Source organism: Ursus arctos, chromosome X (assembly GCF_023065955.2).
Source record: "Ursus arctos isolate Adak ecotype North America chromosome X, UrsArc2.0, whole genome shotgun sequence".
Taxonomy (NCBI): domain Eukaryota; kingdom Metazoa; phylum Chordata; class Mammalia; order Carnivora; family Ursidae; genus Ursus; species Ursus arctos.
In genome coordinates this window covers 25,715,758-25,735,383 of record NC_079873.1, presented here as the reverse complement: position 1 = coordinate 25,735,383, position 19,626 = coordinate 25,715,758, and the positions used below count along the sequence as shown (strand labels likewise).

The 19,626-nt window shown below is 42.2% G+C and overlaps 1 protein-coding gene across 22 annotated transcripts in view; it reads left to right on the top strand.

Annotated features, from left to right (window-relative positions):
* Positions 1-19,626, top strand: part of DMD (dystrophin) — a 2,358,181-nt gene that overhangs the window by 2,325,741 nt on the left and 12,814 nt on the right. For all 22 annotated transcript variants that reach the window (XM_057310259.1, XM_057309646.1, XM_048213297.2 and 19 more), the window contains one exon: positions 16,737-16,829. In XM_057310259.1, the coding sequence (XP_057166242.1) occupies positions 16,737-16,829 (93 nt within the window). The remainder of the gene's footprint in view (positions 1-16,736; positions 16,830-19,626) is intronic.

The window sequence follows — 19,626 nt, the reverse complement described above, 5'->3', positions numbered from 1 at the left end:
GACCTAGCCTCCTGGTGAGCTGCTGAAGATTGTACGTGGAGACCACTGAGGGGGCTTTTCGTGGGCTTGACAAGACCAGGTTGGTCAGGCTCCTCAGATGGTAGTGAGGGTTTGAGGAGTGGAGAAAGATACTGAGGGGGCTGAATGATGAATTTCAAGAACCTCAGGCAGTGGGCAGAGTCCTGTGTTCCTCCAGAGAAGTCAAACCTTGCAGGAAAGCCGGGTTTCGGTTGTTTTGTGAAGGAACAGAATGTGTGCAAAGTGGCTTTCCTGGCTCAGTGATTGAGGGCAGTGTTCGCATCAGATTTTCTCCCCACCGTGAGATCTGAAGAGAACTACTGGACCGCTGGGACTGAAAATGTGAGTTTGGCATAGGAAAAAACATATGCCCCTTAAAAAAGTCTGTAAACTCCAAAAACAACAGTTTTCGTACCTTTCTTCGAAGCAAGCAAAGCATGTGAAACTGCGTTGCCTATTTAAACAGGCGAGATTCAGGGCCCTGGGTGCTGAGAAGCAGTAATTAGGGAAGGCTGTCAACACTGGCCCAGAGGCAGTGTGTCCAAAAAAGCACTCAAATCACGGCACATGGCAGAACAGAAAACGAGGAGAGAAGTGCTCTATGTGGGTGACTTCGGCTAACAGACTAGTAGAAAATGGATTGGCTACTTTTGTTCTCTGACAGAAAAGACTAAATCCAAAAGTGATCTTTTTTCCAACTGTGTAAGTCAACTGCCCTTAAGGGGGAAAAAAAAAAACCCAACCATCTTCTTGAAGGTTACATAAAGGCGGTGCGCTGCTTCGAAGGTCTGAGCCGTGCTAAGGCTGGGGTTTGCAGAACCATCGTGTGGGTAGAGGATTGCGTTCTTGCAAATGATGTTTAAAAGGCAAGAGGGGGTCGACCTACCGAGTGACCTCAGGATTTGGAGTGCGTCCTCAAACCATGAGGTGCTTCCCCCGTCCATCTCCGCGTACATGTGTGTGTAGCTGTACATAGTGTCATGAAGCTTACGTTCTGTCGGGAAACACGGAGAAATTCCCGGAGTTGGGCTTTCATGAGCTACCAACGCAGGCGCTTTCCTAGCAACTCCTTACCTCACTGAGTCCTTCCCTTCTGCCCACTCTTTTTTTTCTTAAAAACATTAAGAGGTTCCCTGGCTGCTTTAGAATAATCTCGGACTACGGCAGAATTGGAGTTAACAGCCTGCCACATTTGCTTTGACATCTTCACGCATACTGTATACATTTATACTTTATATGCCGTGTACTTAACAGACGCATTGCATGATTACATTCCATCCATGATGACGCTTCAGCCCTAAATACTTGTACATGTATCTTGCGAGGTGCAAGATACTCTTACATAACCACAAAAGAATGATCGCACTCAGGAAATTAACACCATCCAACACTGCTAGACATCATTTACGTTGACGTACCCCCAATTCTGCCAGTAGTACTCTGTACGGCTTTCTATTCTTTTCCATTCAGGATCCAGTGAAGGGTCATATTTATTTTGCATTTAATTCTAATTTCTTTTTAGTCTCCTGTATCTAGAACACTTCCCCAGCCTCTCTCCATTTTTCCTAACACTGACATTTTAGAAGAGGTCAGAGCAAGAGCAACTTGCTCTGTAGGCTGTTCCTCACTCCCGGATTCCAGCCAATATTTTACACCCAGTTACCACAGCGGTGCTGTATCCTTCTCATGGCATCACTGAAGGCTTTCTCCAAGATTCTCTCGTCAGCCCATTCCCTCTCTCTAGGTGCTCTTTTCCAGGTCTTGGCTTCTGGGATGTTGATCACCCTAAGTCAAGATTGCCTGGCCTCTCTCCTGAGTATCATTTGGATAAAAATGTAACCCAGTCTGAAATCCCGGGCAGCCTCCAGGACATCTTCTAATTTCCAACCTATACAAAGTTAGTCCTTTACCACCCTTTCTTCCTTTACCTACCTGCTTTTTTTTTTAACTTTCTTGAAGTATGTGTTTGGATACACCCCTGATAGGACCACAAACAAGGTACTAAATATACTCATCACCCCCAAAATCAACCCTTTCTCTGCCTTCTTTAGCCCAGCCCAGCTACCAACAAGCCTCAAGGTCAGTCTGTTTCTTCTTATAAAAAGAGCAAAATACTTCGCAGCTTCCGCCAGTGATCAGCAGAACTCCACCTTCCTCTCCAGCCCAGATTTGTACCGCCTCCAAACGCGATCCCTCTGTCACCATCGGCAGAGCCGGTGCTCATCCACACGCAGCGTGCTGTCGCGCTGACCTGTGCTGCCAGCCACCTCCCACCCTGGGGCAAAGCTTCCTTTGGCCCAAAATATTTTCACTCCATCTTTTTGATCTCATAATCTATTCTGTTTTGTAGTTCACAGCATTTCCTCATTCTCTAGCACTTGAGCCCTGTCTATGCAAGAAGCATTCGGTACCATGCTTGTGGAAGGACTGTTTTAGTAAGCAAGCACAACACATCCCTGTGTACACACACAACAATCCACACACTTTTACCGGGGAGGTGCTGGTTAAAGATGGCAAGAGAACAGAGTCCCGAAATTGCCTCCTCCCACAGACACCAAATCTACAGCTACAAACAAAACAAGTCCCTCAGAAAGAAATTCAGAGAGTAGCTCAGTGACACCTACATCTATCAGGCAGAGTCAGGGGGAAACACCCCACAGTGAAACAAACAGGTGAGAGAGGCTGAGACACACACAGTGCCGCCATAACCCCCAGCCCTGGAGTGGCGGCACACAACCCAGAAGGAACTCACAACTTTCACCTTTCTCCTGAAGAGTGAGCCCCCAAAACATCTAGCTTTCAGTTCAACAGGGCATGAGTCCAAGAGAGCCACAAGGTGATAGTGAACAAAGAGATAGATAGTACTTAAAGGGCTCACAAGGACTCCCTAGGGCGAACCCTCCAGGGCTCACTGAGCTCAGGGGCAGCAACCTGAAATGCACCCACTCTTCCTCGGAAGAGGCCTGTTTGTTTCTCTTAAAAGCTTCAGCCTGAGGTGTAGGCTTCTGATTTAATACACATATAGGGACCACCTGAAATACTCTGCAGAGACCGTCGAGGCTGGTGGATGCCATCTTCCTACTCTCCTGCCTCCCTCCGGGTCACGTGCTAGCTCTTGGAAAGGAGAATGTACATATATCTGATCCTCTGGTTTTCATGGCTGCCATCCAGTAAACACATAGCTTGATCATCTGGCTCTGGTGGCCAGCAGGGCTTGTGTTCACAGGTTCAGCGGATGACAGCAAACAAAAAAGATGGAAATGGCCGTCACCCAGGAGGGAACAAACACCAACTCCCATCTCCTCGTCTTTCCCTGAAGAAGGTATAGCTGCATACTTTCAAAGATGCTGGCTGAGATCCTCCCCTTTGGGACCATGACCGGTCTTGGCATGCCCTCAACTACTGGGCGCCACTAAGAACCAAGAAGGCTGCTAAGATGATTGCAAATGTATGAGAGACAACCAAGAACTAGGGCAGGGTTGGACGATAAGGTTAATCTCCTGCAAGAATTTTAAACCGCTCCAAGACTGGGAGAGGGGGCATTTTATCCAATGTATAGAAACCAACACAATGTCAAGAAAAATGAAATGGGCTATGTTCCAATCAGAGAACAATATAGAACATCAAAAAGACATTAGTGAAATGGAGAGAAGTGATTTACCTGATAAAGAAAGAGTTCAAAACGATGATCCTAGAGAGGCTCGTCAAAGTCTGGAGAACAGAGCACGTAAGGTGAGAGCTTCAACAAAGAGAAAATGTAGGACGGTACCCAATAGAAACCATGAAGTGGAAGAATACAGCAATTGAACTGAGGGCTGCGTGAGAAGCCGTCAAAGACAGGACAGCAGAATCCATCTACCGGAAGAGCAAAAAGAAAAAAGACCAAAAATGGCCTAAGAGACTTCAGGATACTCTCAGGCTGACAAATATTCACATTAGAGAGGTCTCACAGGAGCAGAGAGAGAATGAAAGGGTCAGAAAACTTTCCTAACTTGAGGAAGGAAAAAGACATCCAGATCCAGGAGCCCAGAGAGTTCCAAATAAGAAGAATTATACAAGACCCACACCAGGACTCATTATAATTAAATTGTCAAAAGATACAGACAAGGGAGAGAATCCTCAAAGCAGCCCACATAAGACCAGCAGCAGATTTTTCAGCACAAACTTTGCAGGTCAGAATGGAGTTGGATAATATATTCGAAGTGTTGAAAGAAAATGACTAACTGCCACCCAGAATACTCTGTCTTGCAAAGTTGTCCTTCAGAAATGAAGGAAAGATAGAAAACGTTTTCCAGACAAGCTGAAGGAGTTCAGCACCACTAGGCCCATCTTACAAGAGAAGTCAAAGGGACTTCTAGGATTTATTTATTTTAGAGTGAGCGAGCGGCCTGGGCAAAGGGAGAGAGAGTCTCAAGCAGACTCCATGCTGAGCCCCCAGCCCAACACGGGGCTTGATCCCACGACCCTGAGATCATGACGTGAGCTAAAACCAAGAGTCAGATGCTTAACTGACTGTGCCACCCAGGCGCCCACAAAGGGGCTTCTGGAAGCTGAATGAAAGGGCACTACTTAGTGACAGGAAAACATATGAAGATACAAATCTCCATGCTAAAGGTAATGGTATCATTAATGTTGTGATGGAGATGGATTAATCACTTATAAATTTCGTATGAAGGTTAAAAGACAAAAGTAGTACATTAATAAAAGAAAGGACAAGAACCATATGATCCTCTCAATAGATGCAGAAGAAGCATTTGACAAAGTACAGCATCCTTTCCTGATTAAAGCTCTTCACAGTGCAGGGATAGAGGGTACATACCTCAATATCATAAAAGCCATCTATGAAAAACCCACAGTAAATATCATCCTCAGTGGGGAAAAACTGAGAGCTTTTCCTCTAAGGTCGGGAACACAGCAGGGATATCTACCATCACCGCTGCTATTCACCATAGTCCTAGAAATCCTTAGCCCCAGCAGTCAGACAACAAAAAGAAACAAAAGTCACCCGAATCAACAGAGAAGTCAAACTATCACTCTTTGCAAATGATATGATACTTTATGTGGAAAAACCCAAAAGACTTCCCCCCCCAAAACTGCTAGAACTCCTACACAGCAATTCAGTAAAGTGGCAGGATGTAAAATCCATGCACAGAAATCAGCTGCATTTCTATACACCAACAACACGACAGAAGAAAGAGAAATTAAGGAGTCAATCTCATTTATAGCTGCACCAAAAACCGTAAGATACCTGGAAATAAACCTAACCAAAGAGGCAAAGGATCTGTACTCATAAAACTATAGAACATTCATGAAAGAAATTGAGGAAGACACAAAGAAATGGAAAAAATGTTCTATGCTCATGGATTGGAAGAACAAATATTGTGAAAATGTCTATGCTGCCTAGAGCAGTCTACACGTTCAATGCCATCCCTATCAAAATACCATCAACTTGTTTCACAGAAATGGAACAAATAATCCCAAAGTCTGTATGGAACCAGAAAAGACCCCAAATAATGAAGTACTATATAGTGACTAACATAACCTAATAAAAAAAAAAAGACCCCAAATAACCAGAGGAATGTTTCAAAAGAAAACCAAAGCTGGTGGCATCACAATCCCAGACTTCAAGCTGTATTACAAAGCTGAAGTAATCAAGACAGCATGGTACTGGCACAAAAACAGACACATAGATCAATGGAACAGAATAGAGATCCCAGAAGTGGACTCTCAATTCTATGGTCAACTAATCCTCGACAAAGCAGGAAAGAATATCCAATGGAAAAAAGACAGTATCTTCAACCTATGGTGTTGGGAAAGTTGGACAGCCTCATGCAGAAGAATGAAGCTGGACCATTTCCTTACACCATACACAAAAATAGACTCAAAGTGGATGAAAGACCTAAAGGTGAGACCAGAATCCTTGAGGAGAACACAGGCAGCAACCTCTTTGACCTCGGCCGCAGCAACTTCTTGCTAGACATATCGCCAAAGGCAAGGGAAGCAAGGGCAAAAATGAACTATTAAGACTTCATCAACATAAAAAACTTTTGCACAGCAAAGGAAACAATCAACAAAACCAAAAGACAACCAACAGAATGGGAGAAGATATTTGCAAATGACACATCAGGTAAAGGACCAGTATCCAAAATCTATAAAGAACTTATCAAACTCAAAAACCCAAGGAACAAATAACCCAATCAAGAAATGGGCAGAAGACACAAACAGACATTTCTGCAAAGAAGACATCCAAACGGCCAACAGACACATGAAAAAGTGCCCAACACTGCTTGGCATCGGGGAAATACAAATCAAAACCACAATGAGATACCACCTCACACCAGTCAGAATGGCTCAAATTAACAAGACAGATGTTGGCAAGGATGGGAGAAAGGGGAACCCTCCTCCACTGTTGGTGGGAATACAAGCTGGTGCAGCCACTCTGGAAAACAGTATGGGGGTTCCTCAAAAAGTTGAAAATAGAGCTAACCTATGACCCAGCAATCACACTACTGGGTATTTACCCCAAAGATACAAATGTGATCTGAAGGGGCACCTGCACCCCAATGTTTATAGCAGCAACGTCCACAATAGCCAGTGGGCTATTGTATACACACACACACACACACACACACACACACACACCCAATGGAATATTATGCAGCCATCAAAAAATGAAATTTTGCCATTTGCAATGACATGGATGAACTAGAGGGTATTATGCTAAGTGAAATAAGTCGATCAGAGAAAGATAATTATCATATGCTCTCACTGATATGTGGAATTTGAGAAACAAGGCAGAGGATCATAGGGGGAGAGGGGAAAAAATGAAACAAGACGAAACCAGAGAGGGAGACAAACCATAAGAGACTCTTAATCTCAGGAAACAAACTGAGGGTTGCTGGAGCAGAGGGGGTGGGGTGGCTGGGTGATGGACACTGGGGACGGTATGTGTTGTGGGGAATACTGTGTATTGTGTAAGACTGATGAATCACAGACCTGTACCCCTGAAACAAATAATACTTTTATTTTTTTTAATTAACAAAGACAAAAGTAGTGAAAATGACTATAATAATTCATTAATGGATGCACTGAATAGAAAGATATCAATTGTGACATCCAAAACAAAATGTTGAGAGGGGAGTAAAAACATAGAGCTTTAGAATGCATTCAAATCTTAGTTGACCAACTTTAAATAGACCGCTACAAATAAATTTTATGTAAGCCTCACAGTGACCATGGAACAATAACCCATAGTAGACACACAACAGAAAAAAAGCAAGAAATCAGGGCACACAACTACAGAAAACCATCAAACCGCAGAGGAAGAGAACAAGAGAAAAAGGAACAAAGGAAATACAAAACAGCCAGAAAACAATTTTGAAAGTAAGTGCATACGTATGAAAAATTATTTTAAATGAAAATAGAATATAGTCTCCAATCAAAAGACCTAGAGTGACTAAATGGATTTAACCAAAAAAACCCAAGCCCCATCCAGGATCTACAGCACCGTTTGCTAACTGAAATAAGAAAGACTGAGAAAGACCAAGACCTGATGATTTCACTCGTACGTGGAATCTTAAAAACACAATAAATGAACAAACACAAAAGCAGAGTCAGATTTATAAATACAGAGAACAAACTGATGGTTGCCAGAGAGGATAGGGGTGGGGGGCTGGGCAAAATGGGTGAAGGGGAGTGGGAAAGAACAGGCTTCCAGTGATGGAATAAGTCACGAGGATAAAAGGCACAGCACAGAGAACACAGTGACACCATAATAGCATTGTATGGCAACAGATGGTAGCCACACTTGTGGTGAGCATGACATAAGGTATAGAGAAGTTTGGTGACTATGTTGTACACGTGAGACTAATGTGATATTGTGTGTCAACTATACTCAAAAAACTTTTTAAGAACACCCACGTATATGCTGGCTCTAAGAGACTCACTTCATATGTAAGGACACATGCAGACTGAAAGTAAAGGGATAGAGAAAGATATTCCATGGAAATGAAACTAGAACAAAGCTGGGGTGGCTATACTTACATCAGACACAATAGACTTTGCAACAAAGACTATAGTAAGAGACAACAAACGTACTACATAATGATAAGGGGTCAGAGTCCCACAAGAAGATATGACATTTGTACATATTTATGCACCCAACATGGGAGCACTGAAATACATAAAGCAAATATTAACAAGCCTAAAGGGAGAAATTGACAGTAGTACAATAATGGTGGGGGATTTCAATATCCCACTTCTCATTAATGGATACATCTTATAGACAGAAAATCGGTAGAGAAACACTGAACTTAAATGACACCTTAGACCAGAAAGATTTAACAGATTGTATAAATATTCTATCCAAAAACAGAGAACACATTCCAAAGCACAACTGGAACATTCTCCAGGGAAAGATCATAAAGTAGAGGCCACCAAATAAGTCTTAGTACATTTGAAAAGATTGAAATCAAGCATCTTTTCTGACCACAGTGGTCTGAAACTAGAAATCCATTTCAAGAAGAAAACAGGAAAATCCGCAAATAGGTGATTAAACAACATCCTTCTGAACAACCAGTGTATCAAAAAGAGAAATAAAAAAATACCTTGAGACAAATGAAAGTGGAAACAACATACCAAAATCTATGGGAGCCAGCAAAAGCAGTTCAAAGAGGGAGTTCATTGCAATAAATACCTACATCAAGACACAAGGAAAGTCTCAACTCTCAGCTCAAGGAACTAGAAAAAGTCCAGAGTTAATGGAAGGAAATACAGATGCATCAAAAAAGGGAAGGTCAATGAAACAAAGAGCTCATTTTTTAAAAAAAGATAAAAATAGACAAAAGTTTAGCTACACTCACCAAAAAAAAAAAAAGAGTCAAATAAAATTAGAAATCAAAGAGAAGATGTGATAGGTGGATGGCGATTAAGGAGTACACTTGTGATGAGCACCACTGATGTACAGAAGTGCTGAGTCACTATATTGTACGCCTGAAACTAATATAACACGTATGTTAACTGGAATTAAAAATTTTAAAAAGATATTAAAGCAGATTGCACTAAATACAAAGGATCGTAAGAGACATTTATGAACAATTATACACCAACCAGCTGAACAACCTAGAAGAAATAGATGGATAAACTCCTAGATACATACAACCTACCAAGATTGAATCATGAAGAAATACAAAATCTGAAAAGAACAAGGAGGTGGTCAAATCAGTAATTGCAAACCTTCCAACAGACAAAAGTCAAGCACCAGATGGCTTCCCAGGGGAATTCTACCAAACATTTAAAGAGGAGTTAATACATATCCGTCTCAAACTCTTCCAAAAATTGAGGAGGAGGGAACACTTCCAAACACATTTTACAAGGGTAGCATTACCTTGATACAAAAACCTGACGAGGACGCCAGGGGAGAAGATTATAGGCCAACATCCATGATAAACATAGATGCAAAAACCTCAACAAATATTAGCAAAACAAATTCAATAATATATTAAAAGGGTGATATACCATGATCAAGTGGGATTTGTTTCAGGGATGCAAGAATGGTTCAACATCTGCAGATCAGTATGACACACCACATCAACACAATGAAGGATGAAAATCATATATAATTTCAGTAGAGGAAGAAAAAGCATTTGGCAAAATTCCACATTCATCCATGATAAAAACTATCAGAAAGTGGGCACGGAGGGAACATGGCGTCAGTATCATAGAGACCATATATAACAAGCCCACAGCTAACGTCCTATTCCCCAGTGGCAAACTGTAAGCTATTCCTCTAAAATTGGGAACAAGACAAGGTTGCCCGCTCTCACCACTTTGATTCAACAGAATATTGGAAATGCTAGCCAGAACAATCACATAACAAAAAGAAATACAGGGCATCCAAATCACAAAGGAAGAAGAAAAATTATCTCAATTTACAGATGAAGTGTTTTATATAGAGAAAACCCTGTAGACTCCACTAAAAAACTGTTAAATGATTTCAGTAAAGTTGCAGGATACAAAATCAATATAAAGAAATCTGTTGTTTCTATATTCTAATAATAAACTATCAGAAAGAGAAATTAAGACAACAGTCTCATTTATATCAAAAAGAATAAAATACCTGGGAATACATTTAATTAAGGCAGTGTAAGACCTGTATGGTGAAAACTATCAGACACTGATAAAAGAATTGGAAGAAGATGCGCAAAAAAAAAAAAAGGAAAGATAGTTTGTGCTCATGGATTAGAAGCATTAATACTGTTAAAATGCCCATCCTGCCCAAAGCAATCTACAGAGTTAATGCAATCCCTATCAAAATTCCAATGGCATTTTTCACAGAAAGAGAACAAACAATCCTAAAATGGGTCTGGAACCACAGAAGACCCCCAAAAGCCAAGCAATATTGAGAAAAAAGAACAAAGCTGGAGGCCTCATGCCTCCTGGTCTCAAACTCTATTACAAAGCCATACCAGTCCAAACAATGTGGTATCAACACTAAAAACAAACAGAAACATCCAACGGAACAGAATAGAAAGCCCAGAAATAAACCCATACGTATATAATCAATTTATTTACAACAAAGGAGCCAAGAATATACAGTGGGGAAAAGATAGTCTCTTCAATGAATGGAGTTGGGAAAACTGGCTATCCACGTGCCAAAGAATGAAACTAGACCACTATCTTATACCAGACACAAAACTCAAGGTGGATTAAAGACTTGAACGTACGACCTGAAACGATAAAATTCTTAGAAGACAACAGAGGCAGTGAGCTCCTTGCCATCCCCCTCAGCAGTGACTTCTTAGGTTTAACACCAAAAGAAAAGGTAGCACAAGTGAAAATAAACAAGTAGGACTCTATTAAACCAAAAACATTCTGCATAGCAAAAGACACCATCCACAAAAAAGGCAACCTATGAAACGGGAAAAAACATTTGCAAATCCTCTGATAAGAGATTATTATCCAAAATATATGAAGAACTCCTACAATTCAATGAAATATTAAGCCATCAAAGAGAATAAAATCCTGCCATTTGTGACAACATTGATGGACCTGGAGGGCATGATGCTAAGAGAAGAATAAATCTATGATCTCACTTATATGTGAACTTCAAAAAAAAAAAAAAAGGAAACTCATAGATACAGAGAACCAGATTAGTGATGGCCATGGGCAGGGGGTGGGCAAAATGAGTGAAGGTGGTCAAAAGGTAGAAACTTCCATTTATAAGTAATTTGGGGGAGGTAATGTACAGCATGGAGACTATAGTTAACAATACTGTATTGTATATTTCAAAGTGGCTAAGCAAGTAAATCTTAAAAGTTCTCATCACCAGAAAAATACACACAGCTATTTTGGTGGTGAATGTTAACTACACTTATGGTAGTCATCAGTTTGCAGTATGTGCATATTTCAAATCATTATGTTGCAAACCTAAAACTAATAGAATGTTGTATGTCAATAAAAATAAATTTCAAAGAATATTGGCTACTGGGTATCTACCCCCAAGATACAGATGTAGTGCAAAGAAGGGGCACATGCACCCCAATATTCACAGCAGCAATGTCCACAATAGCCAAACTGTGGAAGGAGCCAAGATGCCCTTTGACAGATAAATGGATAAAGAAGATGTGGTTCTTATGGGGCGCCTGGGTGGCGCAGTTGTTAAGCGTCTGCCTTCGGCTCAGGGCGTGATCCCGGCATTCCAGGATCGAGTCCCACATCGGGCTCCTCCGCTAGGAGCCTGCTTCTTCCTCTCCCACTCCCCTGCTGTGTTCCCTCTCTCGCTGGCTGTCTCTGTCACATAAATAAAAATAAAATCTTTTTTTAAAAAAAAAAGATGTGGTTCTTATGTTCTTATATACAATGGAATATTACTCAGCCATCAGAAAGGATGAATACCCACCATTTGCATTGACATGGATGGAACTAGAGGGGATTATGCTAAGTGAAATAAGTGAATCCGAGAAAGTCAATTATCATACGGTTTCACTCATGTGTGGAACATAAGGAATAGCACAGAGGACCACAGGGGAAGGGAGGGAAAACTGAATGGGAAGAAATCAGAGAGGGAGACAAACCATGAGAGACTCTGGACTCCAGGAACCAAGCTGAGGGTTGCGGGAGGGAGGGGGGCGAGGGGATGGGGTAACCCGGTGATGGGTATTGAGGGCACGTGTTGCATGGAGCACTGGGTGTTATATGCAAACAATAAATCATGGAACACTGCATCAAACACTAATGATGTACTGTATGGTGACTAACATAACAATAATAAAAAAAGAATATTGGCTACTAATTTCCGTATCTTTCGCCATCCTTCTAACACTGGCCAGCCAATCATCAGCATCATCACTGGATATCAAAATATATTTAAAAACTTATACAAAGCAATTTTATGTAAAATTGAGACCAGCTACCCTGAAGCATAATTTTTAAAAGTGCTTAAAGCTAAATATCAAATACTAGATAAATTATTTTTTGAAAAACCGGAGAAGAACAGGAAAAATAGAATAAGGTTACCATATATCATGTTGGAAACTGATTCAAAACACGTGATTTAGATTAGCAATCCAAAGAAAAATAATGAGCATAGTTGCTTGTATACGGCCCCCCTTTTAAGAGAAAATAATTTTCTAATACATAGCTCCTGTTTCATAAAGAGGAAGTAGTTTTTGCTTAGGTGTCAGCAAAATCACAAGAATAAGGATTTGGGAGTCTTTTTGCATAAGCTACACTGGTTCTAGCTCAAGTCAGTTTTGTTTTTTTTTTAAGAGAGAGAGCCCACGCGTGTGTGCACGCGTGAGTCGGGGGCTGGGGGCTGCGGGCAGAGGGAGAGAGAGAGTCACAAGCAGCCTCCATGCCCAGCACGGAGCCCAACACAAGGCTCCATCCCATGACCCTGAGATCACGACCCGAACTGAAATCAAGAGTCGGGCGCTTAACCGACTGAACCACGCAGGCGCCCCTGAAGTTACCTTTTAAGCAAGTAGAACCGTTATCATTTCAGTCGTGGAACGGGAATAGAGTCAGATAGGATACTGTCGCTTCAAGTAAGCCTAAAAGCATGGTGAGTTTCGGGAGACTTTAAAGAACATCCTGCCCACAGCAAACCATTCCATTTCTTTTCTTCTCCGATGAAATGGAGTCATCTCACTTCTTTTTCTTCGCTGAGCAGCATCTCCTGCTAGGCCACATCAGGGTACTCTTTTAACTTGATCCTGTCTTATTTTGAAATGTTCATTTTTTTTAATGTTTTTAAATGTAACTTCAGACAAGCTGTGGAGGCTATGGCTAATAATTCAAAAAGGATTTGGGGGGGCTTGTTTGTGGGAATCACCTTGGAGTAGAATCTAATTGAAGGATTAATGTCAAAGTACTGTCATTAACTAAGTATGAAATCCCTTGACCATTAGCAGTCTAGTGTTCGAGCAGGCAGTGAATCGGTCAAGTAGGACTAAGGGCTGGCCGAATTCCTAGTGTGTACGGTTGGGACTGAATATTTTCTTGTTAAATAAATGGCTTTTTTTTCGGGAGGGGTGAACTTGTGGGCACAGGTATTGTTAAATACATTTCCGGGTTGCCTGTTGTAACTACACAACAGTATATGATTAGAAAACCCATAAATATTTCTTTCTTTCTGGTTTGATGTCTTACAACACAAATGTGTCAGTCACCTTTTGCTGTGTGACAAAATAATTATAAAATTCTCCGGTTCCGTATTTGTCATCCCTGCATCTCTTGGTCGGCTGGAGTTCTGCGGCAGCTCATCTAGGCTTGACTCCACCTTGTGGATTGGGTTCAGGTCTGTTCACCTACCTCATCCTTCTTGGATCAGCAGACTCTCTGGGCGATGTGCTCCTTATAGCACCGAAGCACAAGAGGACAAGCCCAGCCACCTAAGGAAATAAAAACCTCTACCTCTATCTGCTAACATTCCATTGGGCAAAGCAGGTCACATGACCAGGTCCAACTTCCTGGACCAGGGAAGCATACTCTCCCCAGTACTTGGCCACTCTGTTCTGTCTACACTAACTTTCTTGGTGTTTGAGCAAGCCCATCACACTCCCCTGTCAGAGTCTTTGCATTTGCTGTTCTCTCCTATATATACATGGCTTACGCCCTCGTGGACTTAAAGTTCTTGCCCAACTGCCCCTCATCAATGAAGGCTTCCTAGAAAGACTCCCCGTTCTGAAGGTTCCTCACTCATCCTCTCTTCTGAAGGTTTATCATCATCTGACCTACCTAAATAACTCACCTGTTTATTTATTTAGACTGTGTGCCTCCATAACGATGTGAGTTCCGTGGGTATGGGGCTTTTTTGTTGTTTATTGCTATGTGCCCAGCACTCAGAACAGTGCCGAGCACACAGTGGGCTCCTGATAAATGTTTGTATAAATCAATTACTCTTACTGTTGTTTTATTTGTATGGCTACTTTTTTAGACATTTAAAAATCTGGCTCAGTATCAAAGAGTCCAGTGGTGTTACTTGAATGTCAAGTGTCTTTTAGCAGTTTCAACTTTTCCAGTATAATTGACACAGAAAATATTGGCCATTAAGCATTTTTCAGTGTTGATTCACCTCTACTTGTGCATCCATGTGATGACTCTGGGTTTGATTCTTAAAAGGAGATTAAACCCAAAGGACTTTTTACTGAGCAAATCTTGAGAAAAGAAGGAAACAAGATTATACTCGACTTGTGTGTGTACTACGTAGGATGTAATTGGCGCTCGGAAAATGTTTCAGTGGATACCTTCATCCCTGTCATGGAAGTTTTCCACTAAAGCAAGCCAATTTTATATTTGCACGTGGACACTTATATCTGAGACTTACAGAAGATAGCTTATCTGTAAAGATGAACGTGGTTGACATCATTAGGTTTATGCTTTCAAGTTTGATCCTTGAAATAATTCACGGAGAGGAATGCCAGGCCTGTCACTGAACTGTGTTTGAATCTTAACACACTACAATTCAGTCCCGAGAGCTCCAGTATGGTGTAATTAAACTGTCAGAAATTTTAACATGGTTGCTCATGAATGTCTCTGTTGGTTCTGATTTATTCTGTAAGGCATACTATTGCTAAAGCAGACTTACTGCCATTAAAAGTGCCTCCTGTCCCACAAGTTGGCAAAATCTGCATCCGTAATGGAACAAAGAGATGTAAGCATCCCCGCAGTTGTCAGGATTCTGTTCCTCCTGGCAATATTTCGTTCATCCCGTCCTCTCTGGATAATGGTGGTTTAAATTCACAGGAATAAAGAAAACTAAAGACGCTCTATTTCATGTCTTCATTTCTAGAGGCACACATATAAGCAAGTCGTATGTGTGTGTGGATTGGTAGGTAGATACCGCAACTTCTTTTTCTATCTTGTGATCTTAATTTTTCAGCACTTATTTCTTCTCCTTAGCATTTGAAAGAGGTTTTCTACAGTATGTTACCATGAGACTCACAGGAGGAGAGATTTTCTGTCTCTCCTAGGTCCGTCAGCCCTCCACTGTAATGATGATATTCGGCCTTCTCCCCACCTAGGGTATGATTTTTGTCTTAATGGTGAACAACGCATCAAGGATTCCTTTAGCTTACGCTTTAAAAAACAACAATGAAAACTTAATAATAAATGCAGAACTATAATCACAGATGAAAATCCAAGTGGCACCAACAAAAGGAAGGGACAAGCATACTTAAGTCATTAAATCACTGGCTGCCTTATTTCCAAGTCACACGTGAACCTGAGGTTGTCCTTAAGCATGTTCATTACTGTTGATTTGCCAAAGCAAGGCCTTGTTTTCGATGGAAGTGACAATGTACTGAACAAATAGAGCTGGAAGTTAATACTATAAGAACTTCATTTCCAGAGACTTTCAGAGTTCAAACTAATTTTGTTTTCAATGAAGAAATGTGTCCCTTACTGCAGATGCTGTCGGAGGTGTATGTCTGTAACACATGAATCATCAGTAGAGATACACAGATCAACAGCTAAGCCACAAGTGGGCTCCCGTTCCCAGAGAGGGACCATCCATCCCTGTCTTCCTTTGCATCCAAAACCTTCTTTCTCTCCTCACGTAAACAGATTCTCAGAAATGAAAAACAGTTTCCCCTTTATAAGCCTCCCAAAACATGATGATGATGAAATCATCCCACGTAACAAAGAGGAAAGGGACCTTACTGCACAGAAACCCCCATATCCACAGTCCTTCGGATATGAGTATTTCCCTACCCATTAGACTTCAGCGGTACTCGAGTTTTGTTTGTATTTTTGGTTAAATGTCAAAGGAAAGAGTGGGGGAAACGCCTCTGTGTCGCCACTCCTTCCTCACCTTCATCAAGTGAAGGCAAAATGTCACATACTCACCTCCTTTTGTGTTGAAGAGACACACTGCAAGTGTCTGATCTTTTTTTATTATTACTTTACAAAGAAAAACGGTTCACATTTACTAATGGGGCATAAGAAACTTACGTCGACTTTATCTTAACTTCTGAAGAGAAAAACTGTTTTCTTCTCCAAAGACAAGGACATAGATAAATCCCTGCGGGTACTTCTCCCCTTGAAGGAGTCGTTCCCTAATTATTCAGCCTTCGGGGGTTATTTTTATTTATGCGATTTCTGAGCAAGTGGAAATGAATTTGTAATGACTTTTTAAATGTGATCATGGGCTTTTTCTCTAGTTTCTCTCTGTTTTCCTTAAGCGTAACATGCCATTCTTTGTGCTTGCTTTCGTTAAGGCGAGGAAGACCTGCTCAGTCCTCCCCAGGACACAAGCACAGGGTTAGAGGAAGTGATGGAGCAACTCAACAACTCCTTCCCTAGTTCCAGAGGTAAGCTCCACGACACGCAAGGAACTCACACCTACTGGAGTTAGGCCTCCCGTTTCCACCCCCAACGAGCCTGTGTATTTTCCATGTTGAAACAAGCACGTGCTAACAGAGTCCTACGTGGGGGGGAAGGTTGTCGGAAGCAAGTATTTTTCAGGATGAAGTTCTGCTTTGGATGACTGAATTGACTGGTTTGGGATTCTGGTTGAATTCAGATACCTGTAGAATCCAGATGCCTCTAGAAATAAGAATATTGACTTACACGTTTACTCGCTTTGCACATTAGTCTGAAGAGTTATTTATGAGATCTGTTTTACTTAAGAGCAGTGATGCTGTGAGTTTGGTAAAGAAATTCATGCCCTGATGGCACCTTTGCCGGGGACACTCAGTTACCACACAATATGGTGAAATCTAGAACATGCCTTGTATACAGTGGTGGTGGGGACTCGGACTTCTAATCTGATGCCCTTTCTATTTAAAAATTATATCTTACCCCATTCTTAAATATAGGTACAATTAAATGTTTATATACTAACCTACTGCTGTTGGTTTCACTGCCATAGATAGAATACGATCTTTGCGAAGAAAGACCTTAATAATATAGAATGCCCTTATTTCCCGCCATCACTTTGACCTTGTGTATTTTTCCCCTCATATAAAAGCAGCATTTCAGCACACCGGCTTTTCCCAGTAGCCAGTAGGAGACTCAGATGTCTTAGTTCATCCAAGGAGGTTTCGCTCCCTTTGTTAGCATTTTGGAATATTTTAATTTATTGCTCTAACATAAAACAGTCACTAACCCACCTCCCTTGAGTGAATAAAAAGAATGGCAGCAGCCACCTGTAAGCAAATGGAGGGAAAACCTAGACAAGCCAAAGGGGAGAACACAAGTCTTTGTGGCCAGTGATTGGCACCCCTAATGGGCAGCCCCAGAGGGAAGGGCAGCTGAGAGTCTTATTTTTTCCTCTCCATAAGAGCAATGAGGAGGGTGTTGGGAGTCATGTGTTTTTCCTATCTTTCTGTTTGGTGTCGGCTATCAATGGCCGTTTCCTAGCTGTTTGATGTACGAGCGAACACTGTTCGGTGCACATTAAAAGCAGTAGCATTCTGCTAGAGCGTTGCTAAGGAACCATCAGGGAAGCTAATTTTAAATGTCTGCACCAGCCATCTTTTCACCGCTGAGTGCCTCTGATGTGTTGATTTTAACACATTAGAACCTTCTCTGTCTTCCCTCCACCCCCACGTCCCCCACCTGCCACCCTCGTCTCCATCAGGACTCTCTCGGCTGTCTTCTCTACCTGGATGCCATGGTTCAGGAGAAGACCACGTGCTGGTTGGACAGAATTCAAATGCTTTCCCCGTTATCCTGTAACCTTTAAGAGCACCTACTATGTCCCCGTGGAGGCTTAGGGATGCAAACAGGAAGTGTCTGATTCCTTGCCTTCGAGGTGCTTACGGTTGACTGAGGATGTAGACTTCCAGAGTTCCCATTACAGTGTAGTTTTATTGCTGTATGGGACAGGCCTAGGACATGAGTGAAGCCCGGAAGCACCCTTTGACCTAAATAGGAGGGGTTCACCTTAGGCACAGCAAGGGTCTTCTTCAAGATGACACAGCTAGAACTTTGCCCCCCCCCCCATGTAGCACCTATTTCCGGTGACCCAACCTAACCCTCGAAGGTCCCAGATGGCACCCTGGTCCCAGCCCCTTCCACTGCAAGCTTGTGGACCTGCTGTGGGGGACGTTAGTGGCTACGGTGTTGGCACCCTGGGCTTTTCTTTCCCATCTGAACAACCAGAGTGTAGTGCACAAGGGGCTCCGGCAGGGCTCATGGCTCTGCTTCCCTACAGGCAAGCTTTTTGTGCTGGGCCTCTGACCCCTCCGCATTATCTTTAGGGTGAAGGTCTTTGCACCCTCTCCCTGCACCCCTCTTTTAGTCCCTGAAGCTGGATACTGCATGGGTATGGAAGTAGCCACCTGGAAGAGGAGATATAGACTTCTTCTGATATATTTGGCAGTTAGCATCTCTGATGTTAAATTCACTTGTATGATGTTGATTTACTTACATGGAAACTTGGGGAATTTCAGGCCTCCTGGATGGTGTTTATTATACACCCCCTTATGGAAACACACCTCCCCCTGAGGGCTAATTTGAGTTCTCAAATAGGGAATAAGGAGGCTTTGTCTGACCAATTCCATTAACTGAGTTCCTACTTATTCAATAGTAGGCTGGTGGCCTGAGACAATTTATTTTCCTGAGGAAAACATTTGGGATCTGGCTATTCTTTCTTTGATGCTATTACCTTGACATTTTTTTAACCACTTCGTGCCAAATTAGGCCTTATTACTGGGCCTTTACTATTCTACACCCAGTTCCAACATGTGGGGGTTCTTCCCACAGCACCAAGCAATTCCGACACCAACTTGGTATCCTAGAGTCCAACTCATTTCGGACACCGTCTATGCAAAGAGAGCATCAGATCCCACAACTTGAGGGCTCAGTCCCCCAAGACCGCCCCACTTCACTTGAGAAGCCAGTTGCAAGACCAGTGTATCACCTGGGCTTCCGACCCCCTGCTAAAGACTTAAAGGTTCCAACGACCCCCTTCTTCAGTTCAATTAATTTGCTACAGCAGCTTGCAGAACTCAGAAATGTTTTCCTTACCACATCACCCTGTACTCTGAAAGGATGGAACTCAGGAACAGCCAGATGGAAGACATGGGTAGGGCAAGGTAGGGGGGAAGGGTGCGGAGCTGCCTGCCATGCTCCCTCCAGGTGCGCTGCCCTCCCAGCACCTCC